Source organism: Hemicordylus capensis, chromosome 3 (assembly GCF_027244095.1).
Source record: "Hemicordylus capensis ecotype Gifberg chromosome 3, rHemCap1.1.pri, whole genome shotgun sequence".
NCBI classification, from domain to species: Eukaryota; Metazoa; Chordata; class Lepidosauria; order Squamata; family Cordylidae; genus Hemicordylus; species Hemicordylus capensis.
In genome coordinates this window covers 134,894,320-134,906,311 of record NC_069659.1, presented here as the reverse complement: position 1 = coordinate 134,906,311, position 11,992 = coordinate 134,894,320, and the positions used below count along the sequence as shown (strand labels likewise).

Here is an 11,992-nt window from a genome sequence, read left to right as displayed (position 1 = left end):
GAATGTGAATAGTCTTTTATCAAAGGCTTTTATCAAAAGTGAACAAGGATGTGAATACAACTCTTTTATCAGATAAGCATGATGGCTATCTGACAGGTGCTGCACAGTTTGATTGCTTCTCAGTTGATAAAGGTATGTCAGTTTAATTATCCTCTGGCAGACTAATTGTATTACCTGAAGACATCTTCCATTTGGCAAAATATGTTCCATTAATCACCAATCAGCATTGTGACGCTGTGCAAGCTAAAGTTAGTTCCAGTTTTTAAAAAAACCACAACCCAGCCTAGTTTGCTACGAAGAGAACCGCAATCGTGTGACAACTGCCTGTAAAGACCCAGTAGATCTTAAATGTAGGACCCTAGTTCCTCCTTCGGGATTGAATTTTGAATATTCTTTTCGCCTCAGTAACTGTAAGGCTCTGTTCATACATTGCCTGTTTTAACAAATATCACTCTAGCCCTCAGTTATTTTACTCATTCGCAAAGAAGGCTGCTTCAGTTATATGATGGCCACATGGCAATGCTTCTGCATGTCATGTGGACATATAGCCAGTAAAGAAGTAAGGCATGCCCTCCTCAGTAACTTTTACAGAGTATTAGGAATTCTATGAGGCTCTACACACGATCTGTGTGTAGAGCCTGGCAGGGTTCTGTGGGCTAGCTCTCCCTGCAGACGAGCAGTCGTGCAGCACTGGGCAGCCGAATCGGCCACCCACATGACTGCCGGCTCCATCATGGAGCCAGTGAGGGCTGCGGGAATCAGGAGCTGCTTGTCCCCCGGAAGTCCTAGGATGCTCCATCTGAGTGCGCAGGGCATTCTGGGGGGACATTCTGGTGGAGGCTGCTTGTAGCCTCCCGATGGAGGGTCTGTGTGTCACCGCATGCCGCAGCGGCACATGAGCAGGGAAATGAGATTAACGGAGCACCTGCTCCATTGACCTCGTTTAAGGGGAGGGTGTTTTAGGCAGGCTAGCTGCCCTGGGAGCACCGGGCTCGCCCATGAGCCTGGTGGTTCCCATGATCACTGAAAAGCAGGCTAAGCTCCCTTAATCTGCTTTCCATGATTGTGGGGATAGCCTCTATATATGCTGCCATTAGCTCTACCATGGAATGAGGGTCAGATAAATGTATTACTTTTTTTTTTTTATCCCACCCTTCTTACATGGTGGAGCTTGAAGCAACATACATGGGGTTCTCTGAACCAGCATACATGGGATGAGAGAGGTAGTCTCCCATCCAAGCAGTAGCTTAGCTTCAGCAAGGTGGAAGCTGTATGTGCCCTCAGACAAAATCCTGGTACACGGGGCTGTACTGGAAATACAGTTTGAGTAGGGGCTGGTCTCACATTAAGCTTTCCACACAGAGGATGCTACCAAAAGTTTCATCATGGTGAGGCATACACCATTACCACCCACTTCAGGGTTGTATAGTGAAGGTGTGGAACTCTTCCAGTGATGGCTGCAATCCATGTGCTAGGCCACTTATGGAGCACTTGTCCTGTGGAACCTTGCCAAGTAGCATGTATTTCCTTAACAATGGAAGTAGCACTGAAAAACTGTCTGGAACTGGATTTAAATCGTTCTGTAGCTGCCCCATTGTGCACAGCAGCCCCGGCAGGTCCCTAACCCTGATGGTTTGCTGCATAAAGTGTTGGCCAGTGTGCTTTGTTTCCTCTTATGTATTGAAATGCCAAGCAAACTGCCCTCAGTATATCTCAAGCTTATCACAGGACCCTTCTCCAGAAACATAGTTAGGTTCACAGGACTGTTAATGGTCCACAATACATACACTACCACCATCAGTCACTGCATAAGAAGAACATTGTACTCGTCGTAATATATATTTTCCAATGGATGTGTGTGTGTATGAATATTTTTTCCCCAACAGATGGCACTAGGGGCTAACCATTGCTTTCTTCAGCAGTTTCAATCTCCCTATAATGTGAACCTTGCAAGAAAAAAATTCCTATTTCCGCATGAAACAAAAGCATCAAATATAAAGATACTACAATTGCTATTTCAGTTTGAGCAAAGTCAGTTGAAATAATAATGTATCATAATTCAATATCCTTTGTGCACTTAATCTGGCCAATCTAAATACCTCTAGTATGACTTCATTTATCAAGCAGATACCAGTATTAAGTAATTCAACTTCGTCCTTTCCAGCAACAGAACTGAAAATGTCATATTAGGGAGAATATTCAATAGTGTAGGATCCATATCTGATCTATGAAACTAGTGGCAAAGTCAAAAAAGTTGTAGTAGGAGTTTAAAAAATGATAAAAGTTCCAAAAAAGATAAACAGACAATTTTCTTCCTTTCAAGATTTAACAGTCTAGTCCAAAGAGCAGAAATCCTCAGGACATGAGAATTCCTGACAATGTATAAGCAGCAACACATCCGTACAGTTTATCTCTTGTGCTAAGAAGCATAATTTGAGTGAAAAGCTTTAAAATCATAATATTTACATTTACACAGCTTTGGAATTTGGGCTTCAGAAGCAACAAAGACCATGGACCTAGTAACACATTATATTCAGTGCATGTACAAGCTGTGCACAGTGTACAAATGCCATGTACAGATGTGTATGCGCATGCAGTTATCTGCACATTATATTCACCACGTGTGCGGTAGTGCATTTTCTGTCTGGACCCTGCATTTCAGGGGGCCTGCACTCAGGTTCCCTTTTGAAATGAATGCCTATACAGTCATTCACACAAAAACATGTACATGTGTACAGACACATGCATGCACATACATCATAACAAGGCTCTCCGCACAAGCAGTGTGCAGATCTGTGAAGGGGTTTGCGGGGAGAGCGGGCTTAACCCGCTCTCCCCACAGATGAGCAGGCAGCTCGGCCTGAGCGGCCAAATCGGCCACCCACATGATTATCGGCTCCATCACGGAGCTGGTTGGGGCGGCGAGAACCGGGGGCCAGGTCCCAGAATGCCCCTCGTGAGTGTGTGGGGCATTCTGAGGTGCCCCCCGTCACTGGGAGGCTTGTAGGCTCCCAGTTGGGTGTGTCCTCGTGAGCTGCCATGGCATGGCGACACACAATCCAATCAATGGGGTTAGCGGAGCGCTCACTCTGCTAAACTCATTTAAGAAGAGGGGCATTTAGGGAGGCTTGCTGCTGGGAGCTGCGTGGCTCCCATTGCAGCACACGACCAGGCGAAACCGGGATAGACTCCCTTAGCCCTATTTTGCCTGGTCGTGAGAGCAGCCTCAGTGTTTGAACAGGGCTATTAACATATATGGAAACAGTACCTCAGTTTAAAAGTTGGATGCTGAAACCAAACCCAACGCATTTTACCTGCTTCTGCCAACAAACAGCTCTCTATCTGATCCAAACCAATTATAGTTGCACTCTAGAAATGCTTCACTTGCATGGTGTTTGGCAGATGCATTTCTATTCTGCCCAAATCCTGTAGATGACTTGGCTAATGTGCCTCGATAGTCATTATCCCCATGAGTTGAACACATGTCTGCATAGCTTGTCACCTGCCAAGTCCACCACCCGGTTATGACTGTCCATCAAAGGCTGGCTAAATTTACTGTTTTGTTGCTGCTTGTTTTTTGACTGTAAACATGGGGAAGGGTTGACAAGCACGGGTAGGCCACGATACCACATTTGGCTTGAAATGCATTGTGCAGGGCTGGCTTAAGCCATTTCAGCGACTGCAACTTCTTTTTCTTGCTTTAATGCGGTTACACATGTTGCAGTGCTTAACTATGTTTTAGTGCATCAGGCACCCTTCAGCAGAATTGCTTACAGAGAATGGATTCACGTTTCTTGCAAGTGCTTTAAAAAGAGGTGCATTGTGCCTTTTTTTTTTTTTTAGTGCAACTCATATTTAAAACCTGCCATGGGCAAATACATAAAACATTTTTTTAAAATACACTATATAATTTATAAAACTTCTCTCCACTGTAGAAGCTTTATCACTGTTGTAAAATAAAATAGTCTTTTCTCTTAAGTGAAAGAGCATTATTTTAAAGAAGCGTTTCCTTACCACCCCCATAAGTGGATATGCCATTAAATGAACCTGGCAGCCCAGTTATAGTCTATAGAATATTAGTCTACCACATCTGCTGATGATTGTTAATTGCTTCATTTAGTAGTGTTTAGCATGGCTTATTGTCAGAGTTATCCCTAGGCCTTCCGGTGTCTGGCGCCTTTCGGGCTACCCGAGGTGGAGGCACTGGCTTGGCTGATTTGTCATCTTCAGTCAAATCTTCTTCATTGAGTGTCCCAAACGTTGGTCTGGGCAACAATGGCTGCCTGAAGCCCCTGGCTCCCGGAGAGTGGCTTGCTGGTTCCCTGTTTTCCCTGTCCACCTCATTCCTCCATTCCATTCTACACTGCTGTTGTCGAAGTCTCTGGTCTCGCAAAATTTTTCCTGCTTGGGATTTTAAATTCAGCACTGTGGTATGATCACATTCAAAATCACTGCCGTCACCTACTGTAAATTTAGAAGAAATAATACATATTAGTACATTTTCTGAACACATTTCACTACAGTGTACTATAGAACAATAGTTAAGACAATACTGCAAAATGCCAGATATTTTGCTATAAAAAGCACAATTACTATGTAGCAATTGCTTACTCGTATTTCATTAACTGTCCCCGGTCAAACAACTATTCTGTCATGCTTGTATAGTGATATTTTATTTAGAGGAAGGTTCAATGAAAACAAGTTTTATTCTGACGTGGTTATACTAGATCTCACCACATGGGGGCACAGTCAGCCGTACAACATACTGTAAAACATTATAAGTGAAAGTTATACTGTGAGTGAGTTTGCAACCAAAAAATTAACATGGGAAATTTGGCTTTATTTTTCACATTTGTGTAGTGAACATGCATTAGATTTTCTATCACGCATGCCAACTGCATACTGTAAAGCTGCTTACATTATCTGAAAAGCAGCAGTGTTTTGCTACAGATGATAATGAGCAGAGCTATCACTCACATTGATTTTTACTATAATAATAAACCTCTATATTTTAGGGTAGCTCTGTGGGTCATTCCATTTTATGAGTAAAAGAGGCTATTAAATTAGGAATTGTTTTCTCAGTTAAGAAGTGGCACCTCTGCCAAACTCATTCTCTCTGTGTCCATTGTTGTGGAATACATTTTACTGATACCAAGACAAGACTTTATAAAAGGATAAATTCCATGCTGGATTTCATAGTTGTTACAAAAGCATCAAAGAGTCAACCAATGATGTTTATAAAACCATTCAGAATCTTGGAGCTAATTTCCCTTTCAAAAATGCCAGAGCAGAAAGAAAGTCCACACTTATGCTAAAATGAGAAATAAAGGCATTTCATTTCCAAGTGTGAGAATTTTAAACTTTGTGAAATCATAGCTTTTATTTTGTCTGGCTTATAAGTGACAAAATGCTCTTTGTTTTGGTCCATGCAAGCTCCTATTCCAGAGGGAGTATGAAACAGAAAAACAGCTGCTAGAGGTATCTGGTTCCTACTCAGCTCTTTTCAGATCAAAAGAGTATTTTAAAATGGTATGCAAATACCAACACAATTTTACACTCTAGGAAACCGAGACAGACACAGTAATACTACCAAGAATCTGCTTTAAGCACCGTTAAAGGCCCCAGTCACTACAGCAACACTACAGTAAAGTGTTGCCACTTGTTTGAACTTTATATTGTGGCCACTTGTTGGAACTTTACAGTATATTGACATAATGTTTACAATTTTCTTTCAAACAACATATGTTCTAGTTAAACCAGAGAGTATGAAAAGCACAGTTGAATACACAATACAAGTGGCAATGGAAACTCATGTTATCAGGAATCTAGGGCTAAGATCCAGAAGATTGCATAAATACAACCAGGGAGGCTTTTGGTTTATATTTCCTGAACAAAAACTTCCCATACTGCATGGCAAACTGGTTTGAAAAAAGAGACAACTTTCAAGAAGAGTTTGTAAGGTGACCTTGGGGTATGCAGTGCAAAGGAAACAAGTTTGAAAAAAACATTCCACTGGGCATGCTCACACCATTGGGTATACCTAAATAGTTCATTAGATCCTAGCTGAGTACTATAAGGTCAGAGACAGACAATCTTTTCCAGAGAGTTGAAGAACCCTCATTATCCATTCCACTATTGTCTCTGGTCAAACTGGTTTTTCAAGTCAAGTACTGAGACACTATACAATAGGACTAAAGAGCTGGGTGGTATGTGAACATCACAAGCATACCATCGTTCACTTTCATGACACTAATATCTGCTGACAGTCACGACCCTTACTTATATTGGGCTTCATCCTGATATAAGGGATGAAGGACTACTTAAGTGGCTAAATTCTGTTTGCTTCCATAGTCTACACATGGGGCAAATAAGCCTTTATTCCTATAAGGCTTCTGAGGGTGGGATACTAAATGAGTGAGTGTGGAGCACCGCACATCTTTAAGTTATATGAATTGCCGCCAGATCCTAAACAAGTTTGTTTTACTGAGGTAGACGCAACTTTCTTCCAAATAAGTTTAGGATTAAATTAGAAAGCCTGTGTTTTTAGACTGTAACTCAAACATGCACAAATCTGCACAAAATATTTTTAAAACTACTCAAATATCACTCAAATGCTCTCTGATATATACAGTATATACATCCTAAACATGTGTTGCATATGAAAGGAAGGAGCCTGCCCTTTGTTTGAACAAAAATGGTTCTCTACGTATGAAAATGACCACGAATCAATCTGACATTTTTGTTCCTTTTCCAGATAACCAGGTCAGTAACTTTTGCTGAAATGTTAGCTCTTCTTTCTGCTCCAAAACTGTGTTACCTTTGAAAGAGGATTGATTTCTTTTCTGTACTTTCTCAGGGAGTTTAGTATTTTTAGGTAGTGAAAGGTATCGTGCTGCTTTGGAAGCCACCTGCAGAAATAAGCACAAGAAAAGTGAAATATACACAAGACAAGTTTTAGGGCAGTATGTTCTACCACATTTTCAAGAGATACCAGAGCAAAAATTATATGTCACAGTGTTAATTGCAGAGGAGGCATACGTGTAAATTACCACTGCTCCTTTTAAAATATGCATAGTCTACAGGCAGAGAAGGCTTGGGCACCAATGCCATGCATTTTAAAAGAGAATGTAGTCATATATACTTGTATGTACCTGTCGCAATTGATGCTAGGGTTGTGCAAACAGGTTCCAATCTGAACTGGTCTGATATTGAACCAATTCGGTTCGAAGGTTCAGGGTTGAGCCAAACTCAGTTCAGCTTGACCCTGGATTAAACACACACACACCCCAGTTCATGGGTTTGTCGAGCCATTTTTAAAAAAAATAAATCTGTTTTTAACTTATCCCTTCCAGGGGCCTTCTCCGAGGTGACTGGGGGGATGCCCACAGAAGTTCCCCCTCCCCCTGCCAGCCTTTATGCAAAAATCACCTGGTTGGGGCGGTCTTCAGCGCTTTCCGGGCCTATTCTCCAGTGCAGCGGCCATTTTGGAAGCCGCCACACCTATGCAGTGGGGCCCTGCATGGCCAGGTCATGACTCCAGTGAGGGAGAGGAAGGGAAATTAATGCTATCAGGCAACAAACGCTGCCTGAAATGAGAGGGGGGAAGCTCGCTCAGGGCTCTTCGGAACCCGAGCAATGCCCCCATGCACGTGAAGTCACACGCATGGGCATCACTGGGGTGGAACACAGGCAACCATTCGGCTGGCTCCATTACTGGATGTCAGTATTAGAATCTGAGAGAAGAAGGGAGGTGTAAAATTTGTCTGAACTACCTAGAAATTTGATGAAAATTGAAGTTTAAAAAGGTGACAAATGTCTCTATAGAACTGACAGTATAATAATACATGTTCCATGGTTTCAACCACTCCTGATTGCCAAGGACAGATCCGTTCTGCATGGGGTATTCAAAGGCATCTTCCTTCTAATACAACTGATGGTAATACATTAAAGTGAGCTAAATAAAGTAAACGCTCTCTGGTGATTTACTGTGACAAGATTGTCAAGGTATTTTGCTGGAGAGAGATCCTGACTATAATTTCTAACCTCTGGGCAACAAGAGTCCATATCATTGTCCCTCTGAAGGTCCATTTCGCTAAAATATTGTTTTATGCTTTCCTTTGCCTTGGTTTCCTTTGCCTCCCTCAAAACCCGGAGGATAAAGTCTGTAACTCTTGAGTTGCTCCTCAATAGTTGAATAAAAATTATCAGCCAGAGTCAAGGGAGCTAAGCCCTCAGGGCAATACGTCAGTCTGAGCAAGAAATTGATCTTATTTAGCCAGGATTGAGCCTTTAGTGAAACAGACCCCAATTCCAAATGGAGGGCAGTATTAGGTTCACAACATGGCACTCCAAAAATGGCCCTCAGAAACTTAGGCTGAATTGCCTCCAGGAGATTTCTCACACAGGAGCTTTACCTCCGGAAGGGAGGGTATGTGTTCTCATTGCAGTCAGATTCCTGCCGAGGTCAGTTTGATATCTTTGGAAATACCCCCACACACAAATCGGGCTTCTCCTTCTGGATTTCACTTCATCCCAATTTAAGTGCAAGTTTTAAAAATCCTGTTTTACTTGGGGGGGAGGGTAGGTTTGGAGAGAAATCGCAGCAGGCACTGACATAAGTCTTCTCATTAACATGATAAGAACAAGTCACACCTATGAAATGCAAATACTGTAGAAAGCTGCCCAGAGGCAAAGAGCAGATTTCTCGCTTTGCTGCTCTTTGAAAGTTTTTGGAGTGGGGAGATCAGGGAAGGAGAGAATTTGCAGAGGGCGGGGGGGGGGCTTTCTTTGCAGAAAACGAGCATTCCCTTGCTCTCATAGAATCTCCTCAGTGAGACTGCAAGCTATAAAAGGGAGGAAGACTTCATTCAGAAAAATGAAGAGAAGCCCCAATGAAGAGAACAGGAAGGAACAGAAACTCTGCCAAAAGAAATGCAAGGAGACAATAGGAGATGCAAAGTGAGAGTTTGAGGAGCATATAGCTAGAAGGGGGCTGCCAAAGCAGAGGCGATATGCTGCAGGAAGGTTGACACATGCTGGGGACCTGTGTGTGTGTTGGGGTCGTGCGGGGCAGGGGGGAGAATATAAAGCCAAGGTTGATGGCTAATTCAGCAGGGGTGTGTGTGTGTGTGTGTACACATCAACAGAGCCAGATCACAGAGGATGTTTTAATTACAGTACAAAGCCCTTGGAAAAAAGGGAGGTGTGGCATCCCACCTCCTCTAGGAAACCATTGACCACAAGCAAAAAATTGATGCAAGCTGTGTGTAGGGATGTGCACGAAACCACGGAGGCATGGTCCAGCACTGGGGGGAGTGTGTCTTGGGGGGGAGGGGAATAGTACTTACCCACCCCCCACCGTTCTTCTCCCTCCGGCACTAGACTTTCTTAAAACATTCTTGGGGTGACAGAGTTCCTCCCTGCTGCCCCGCCCCCATTGTTGTCTTTAAAGTTAGCAAGCCGAAAAAGCTGGAGCCACGCATACGCCCTTTGCGGCGCGCGCGCGCGTGCTCATTGCCGCCGCTGGTGCGCGCGTGCCGCATACGCATGCCACATACGTCATGCTCGTTGCCACCGCTGGTGCGCATGTGCCATATACGTTGTGATGTATGAGGCGCGCACGCCAGCGGTGACAATGAGCGCGCGCGCACCGCAAATGGCACATGCGTGGCTCCAGCTTTTTTGGCTTGCTAACTTTAAAGACAACGACGGGGGCAGGGATGGCAGGGAGGAACTCTGCCGCCCCAAGAACATTTTAAGAAAGTCCAGCGCCAGAGGGGGAAGAGCAGTGGGGGGGGAGTACTATTCCCCCCTTAAAGACACACTCCCCCCCCCCCGCCGAACCGCCAGACGGGCCGAATTCCAGACCGGTCCGGAGGCCTTTTGTATGGCTCCGGACCGGTCCATGCACACTCCTAGCTATGTGTGAACCTATACAAAAGAAAACTCAGAGCAGAGAGGGGAGGGGCTGCTTCCCTAATACTGCAAGTCTAATTTGAAGTGGCTTTGCTGGCCGGATAGTCCGAGAGCTAGAAGACCTGTCTGCAAAGGCTCCAGGGGGTGGAAATCTCTATAGACACATGACTATACATCATACAGCAGTTGAGCGGCAACTTAACCTTGGAATAGCCTAAATGCAGAAGGGATAAACAAATCTCCATTTGAATTAAAAAATCTGAGAAGTGCAGCTAGGCTTCTTTGAACGGCCTCTGTGGCATGTGCAATCTCAGCCCTCCAAGAGCCAGAAGCCTGAAAAACAATCCCCAGATATGTATACATCCTGACCTTTTCAAGGTCATGACCATTTATCTGCCATTTATATTTGATTAAATGTAGTGTGCTCAGCTAATTTAAGTGACAAGATTGTTCATGCAAAATGTGTTATCTGTAGATAATAGGGAAGTGTGATATTCAGAATGTCTTCACAAAACCTTTTGTAAAGATTTTGTTAATTTTCATTGAGCATGTTCTGGTGTAAAAAGTAGTGCATTCAGCTAATTTCAGTGGGGAAATTGTGTATGCAAAATTTGTTATCTGTGGGTCATTGGGAAGTATGACTTATTTTCACACCAACCAACCAACCAACCAGCAAATACTTCAAAATATGTAATAGATATATCATATAGTCAATATCCTTGTGGAATATATTCTAAAATGCAAGTACCGGTCGTGACAAGCTGTTGCTCTTCCTGAGGCTCTCCCTCAGGCTATGTCGGCGACGAATTAGAATTTCCTTGGCCTGTTTTTCATTTGCGTCTTCAGCTAGACTATATCTGTTGTATGTTGGAATCTAAAACAGAAAAAGCAAGGGCTGGGGTTTTAAACCATATTAACACAGCAGGTGGTACACAGAGGCACCAAATGCAGCAAGAAGAATCATCAGTGTTTTAAGAACTCTCATGAGCAACACCCAAACTAGCATAAAATTTAAAACTGTGGAACCTGAGGGAGTAATCTAACTCTTGTTCAGTCATTTATTCTTTTGGAAAGCTATCTTTGGGTCCATGATTTATTTTAGTTTATAGGTAAAAATGAAGAGGTTTGACACTTGTTGGCTCACAAGTGCCAACACTATTCAATACAGGATGTTTTGAATAATGCAGGCCACCTACACATTAATGCTGCATGTACAGTTTGGCCCTCTGTGCTTGTTTGTTGAAGTGTAAATAGCAGCTTCAGGGTGGGATGATCAGGATTGGGACTATGGTATGGGGCAGAGGAGTTTAAATCATTTCCCCCTGCCACAGTCCTAGATTGGGCTCCCAATGGCAGTTATCTGACAGTGGAAGAAAGGCCCCATTGGTGCCAAAATATCCTATGTGATTGCAGGACAATGCAGTGGGGTCCACTGGGTAGGATTGGTTCTAAGACCTGGAGTGGATCCAATCCCATTTGAACAATGGATTCACCACCTTCTGGATCAGGGGCATAGCAAGGTTGGAGTAGGCCCAGAGACAAGATTTTAAAATGCCCCCCCTTACTAAAGCTCAGCTCATGAAGTAAAGAAATCTTAAATGAGGCTGAATAGAGGTAACAAAAAGCATAGTAAAATTTGTGTGTGTGTGTGTGTGTGTGTGTGTGTGTGTGTGTGTGTGTGTGTATCTCCTATGTGCCACAATAGAACATCACATCAGTTTTGGAGGATGAAGGAAGGCCGGGCAGGTGCATGGCTGGGGGAGTCAGTCATGTGACTTGCCTCTGGGGGGGGCCCAAGGCAGTGGGCCCCCAGACAACTGTCTCCCCTTGCCCTATTATAGTTACGCCCCTGATCTGGATTCACCAGATGGATTTACCATCAGCTATACAACAGAGTATGTTTCAGAGTTCTCTTAATTATAAATGGGTTAAGGGATTCTTTCTACCCTTAGTTATATGGTGTATTATACATAATAGCATGTTTTTAAAGGATTTGGGGAAAATGGCTGAATGTTCAGAGTTTATGGCAGACCCACAAGTATTTTTGCTATATAAAAGGGGCACATGTTTTATACAA

General features: G+C 43.4%; 1 protein-coding gene across 1 annotated transcript in view; it reads right to left on the bottom strand.

Annotated features, from left to right (window-relative positions):
• The window catches only part of SLC9A2 (solute carrier family 9 member A2), a 52,994-nt gene continuing 41,002 nt past the window's right edge, over nucleotides 1-11,992 (bottom strand). The window contains exons 10-12 of the mRNA XM_053308041.1: nucleotides 10,664-10,789; nucleotides 6,818-6,908; nucleotides 1-4,464 (exon numbers count right to left, since the gene is read on the bottom strand). Of these exons, the coding sequence (XP_053164016.1) occupies nucleotides 4,127-4,464; nucleotides 6,818-6,908; nucleotides 10,664-10,789 (555 nt within the window). The 3' untranslated portion in view covers nucleotides 1-4,126. The remainder of the gene's footprint in view (nucleotides 4,465-6,817; nucleotides 6,909-10,663; nucleotides 10,790-11,992) is intronic.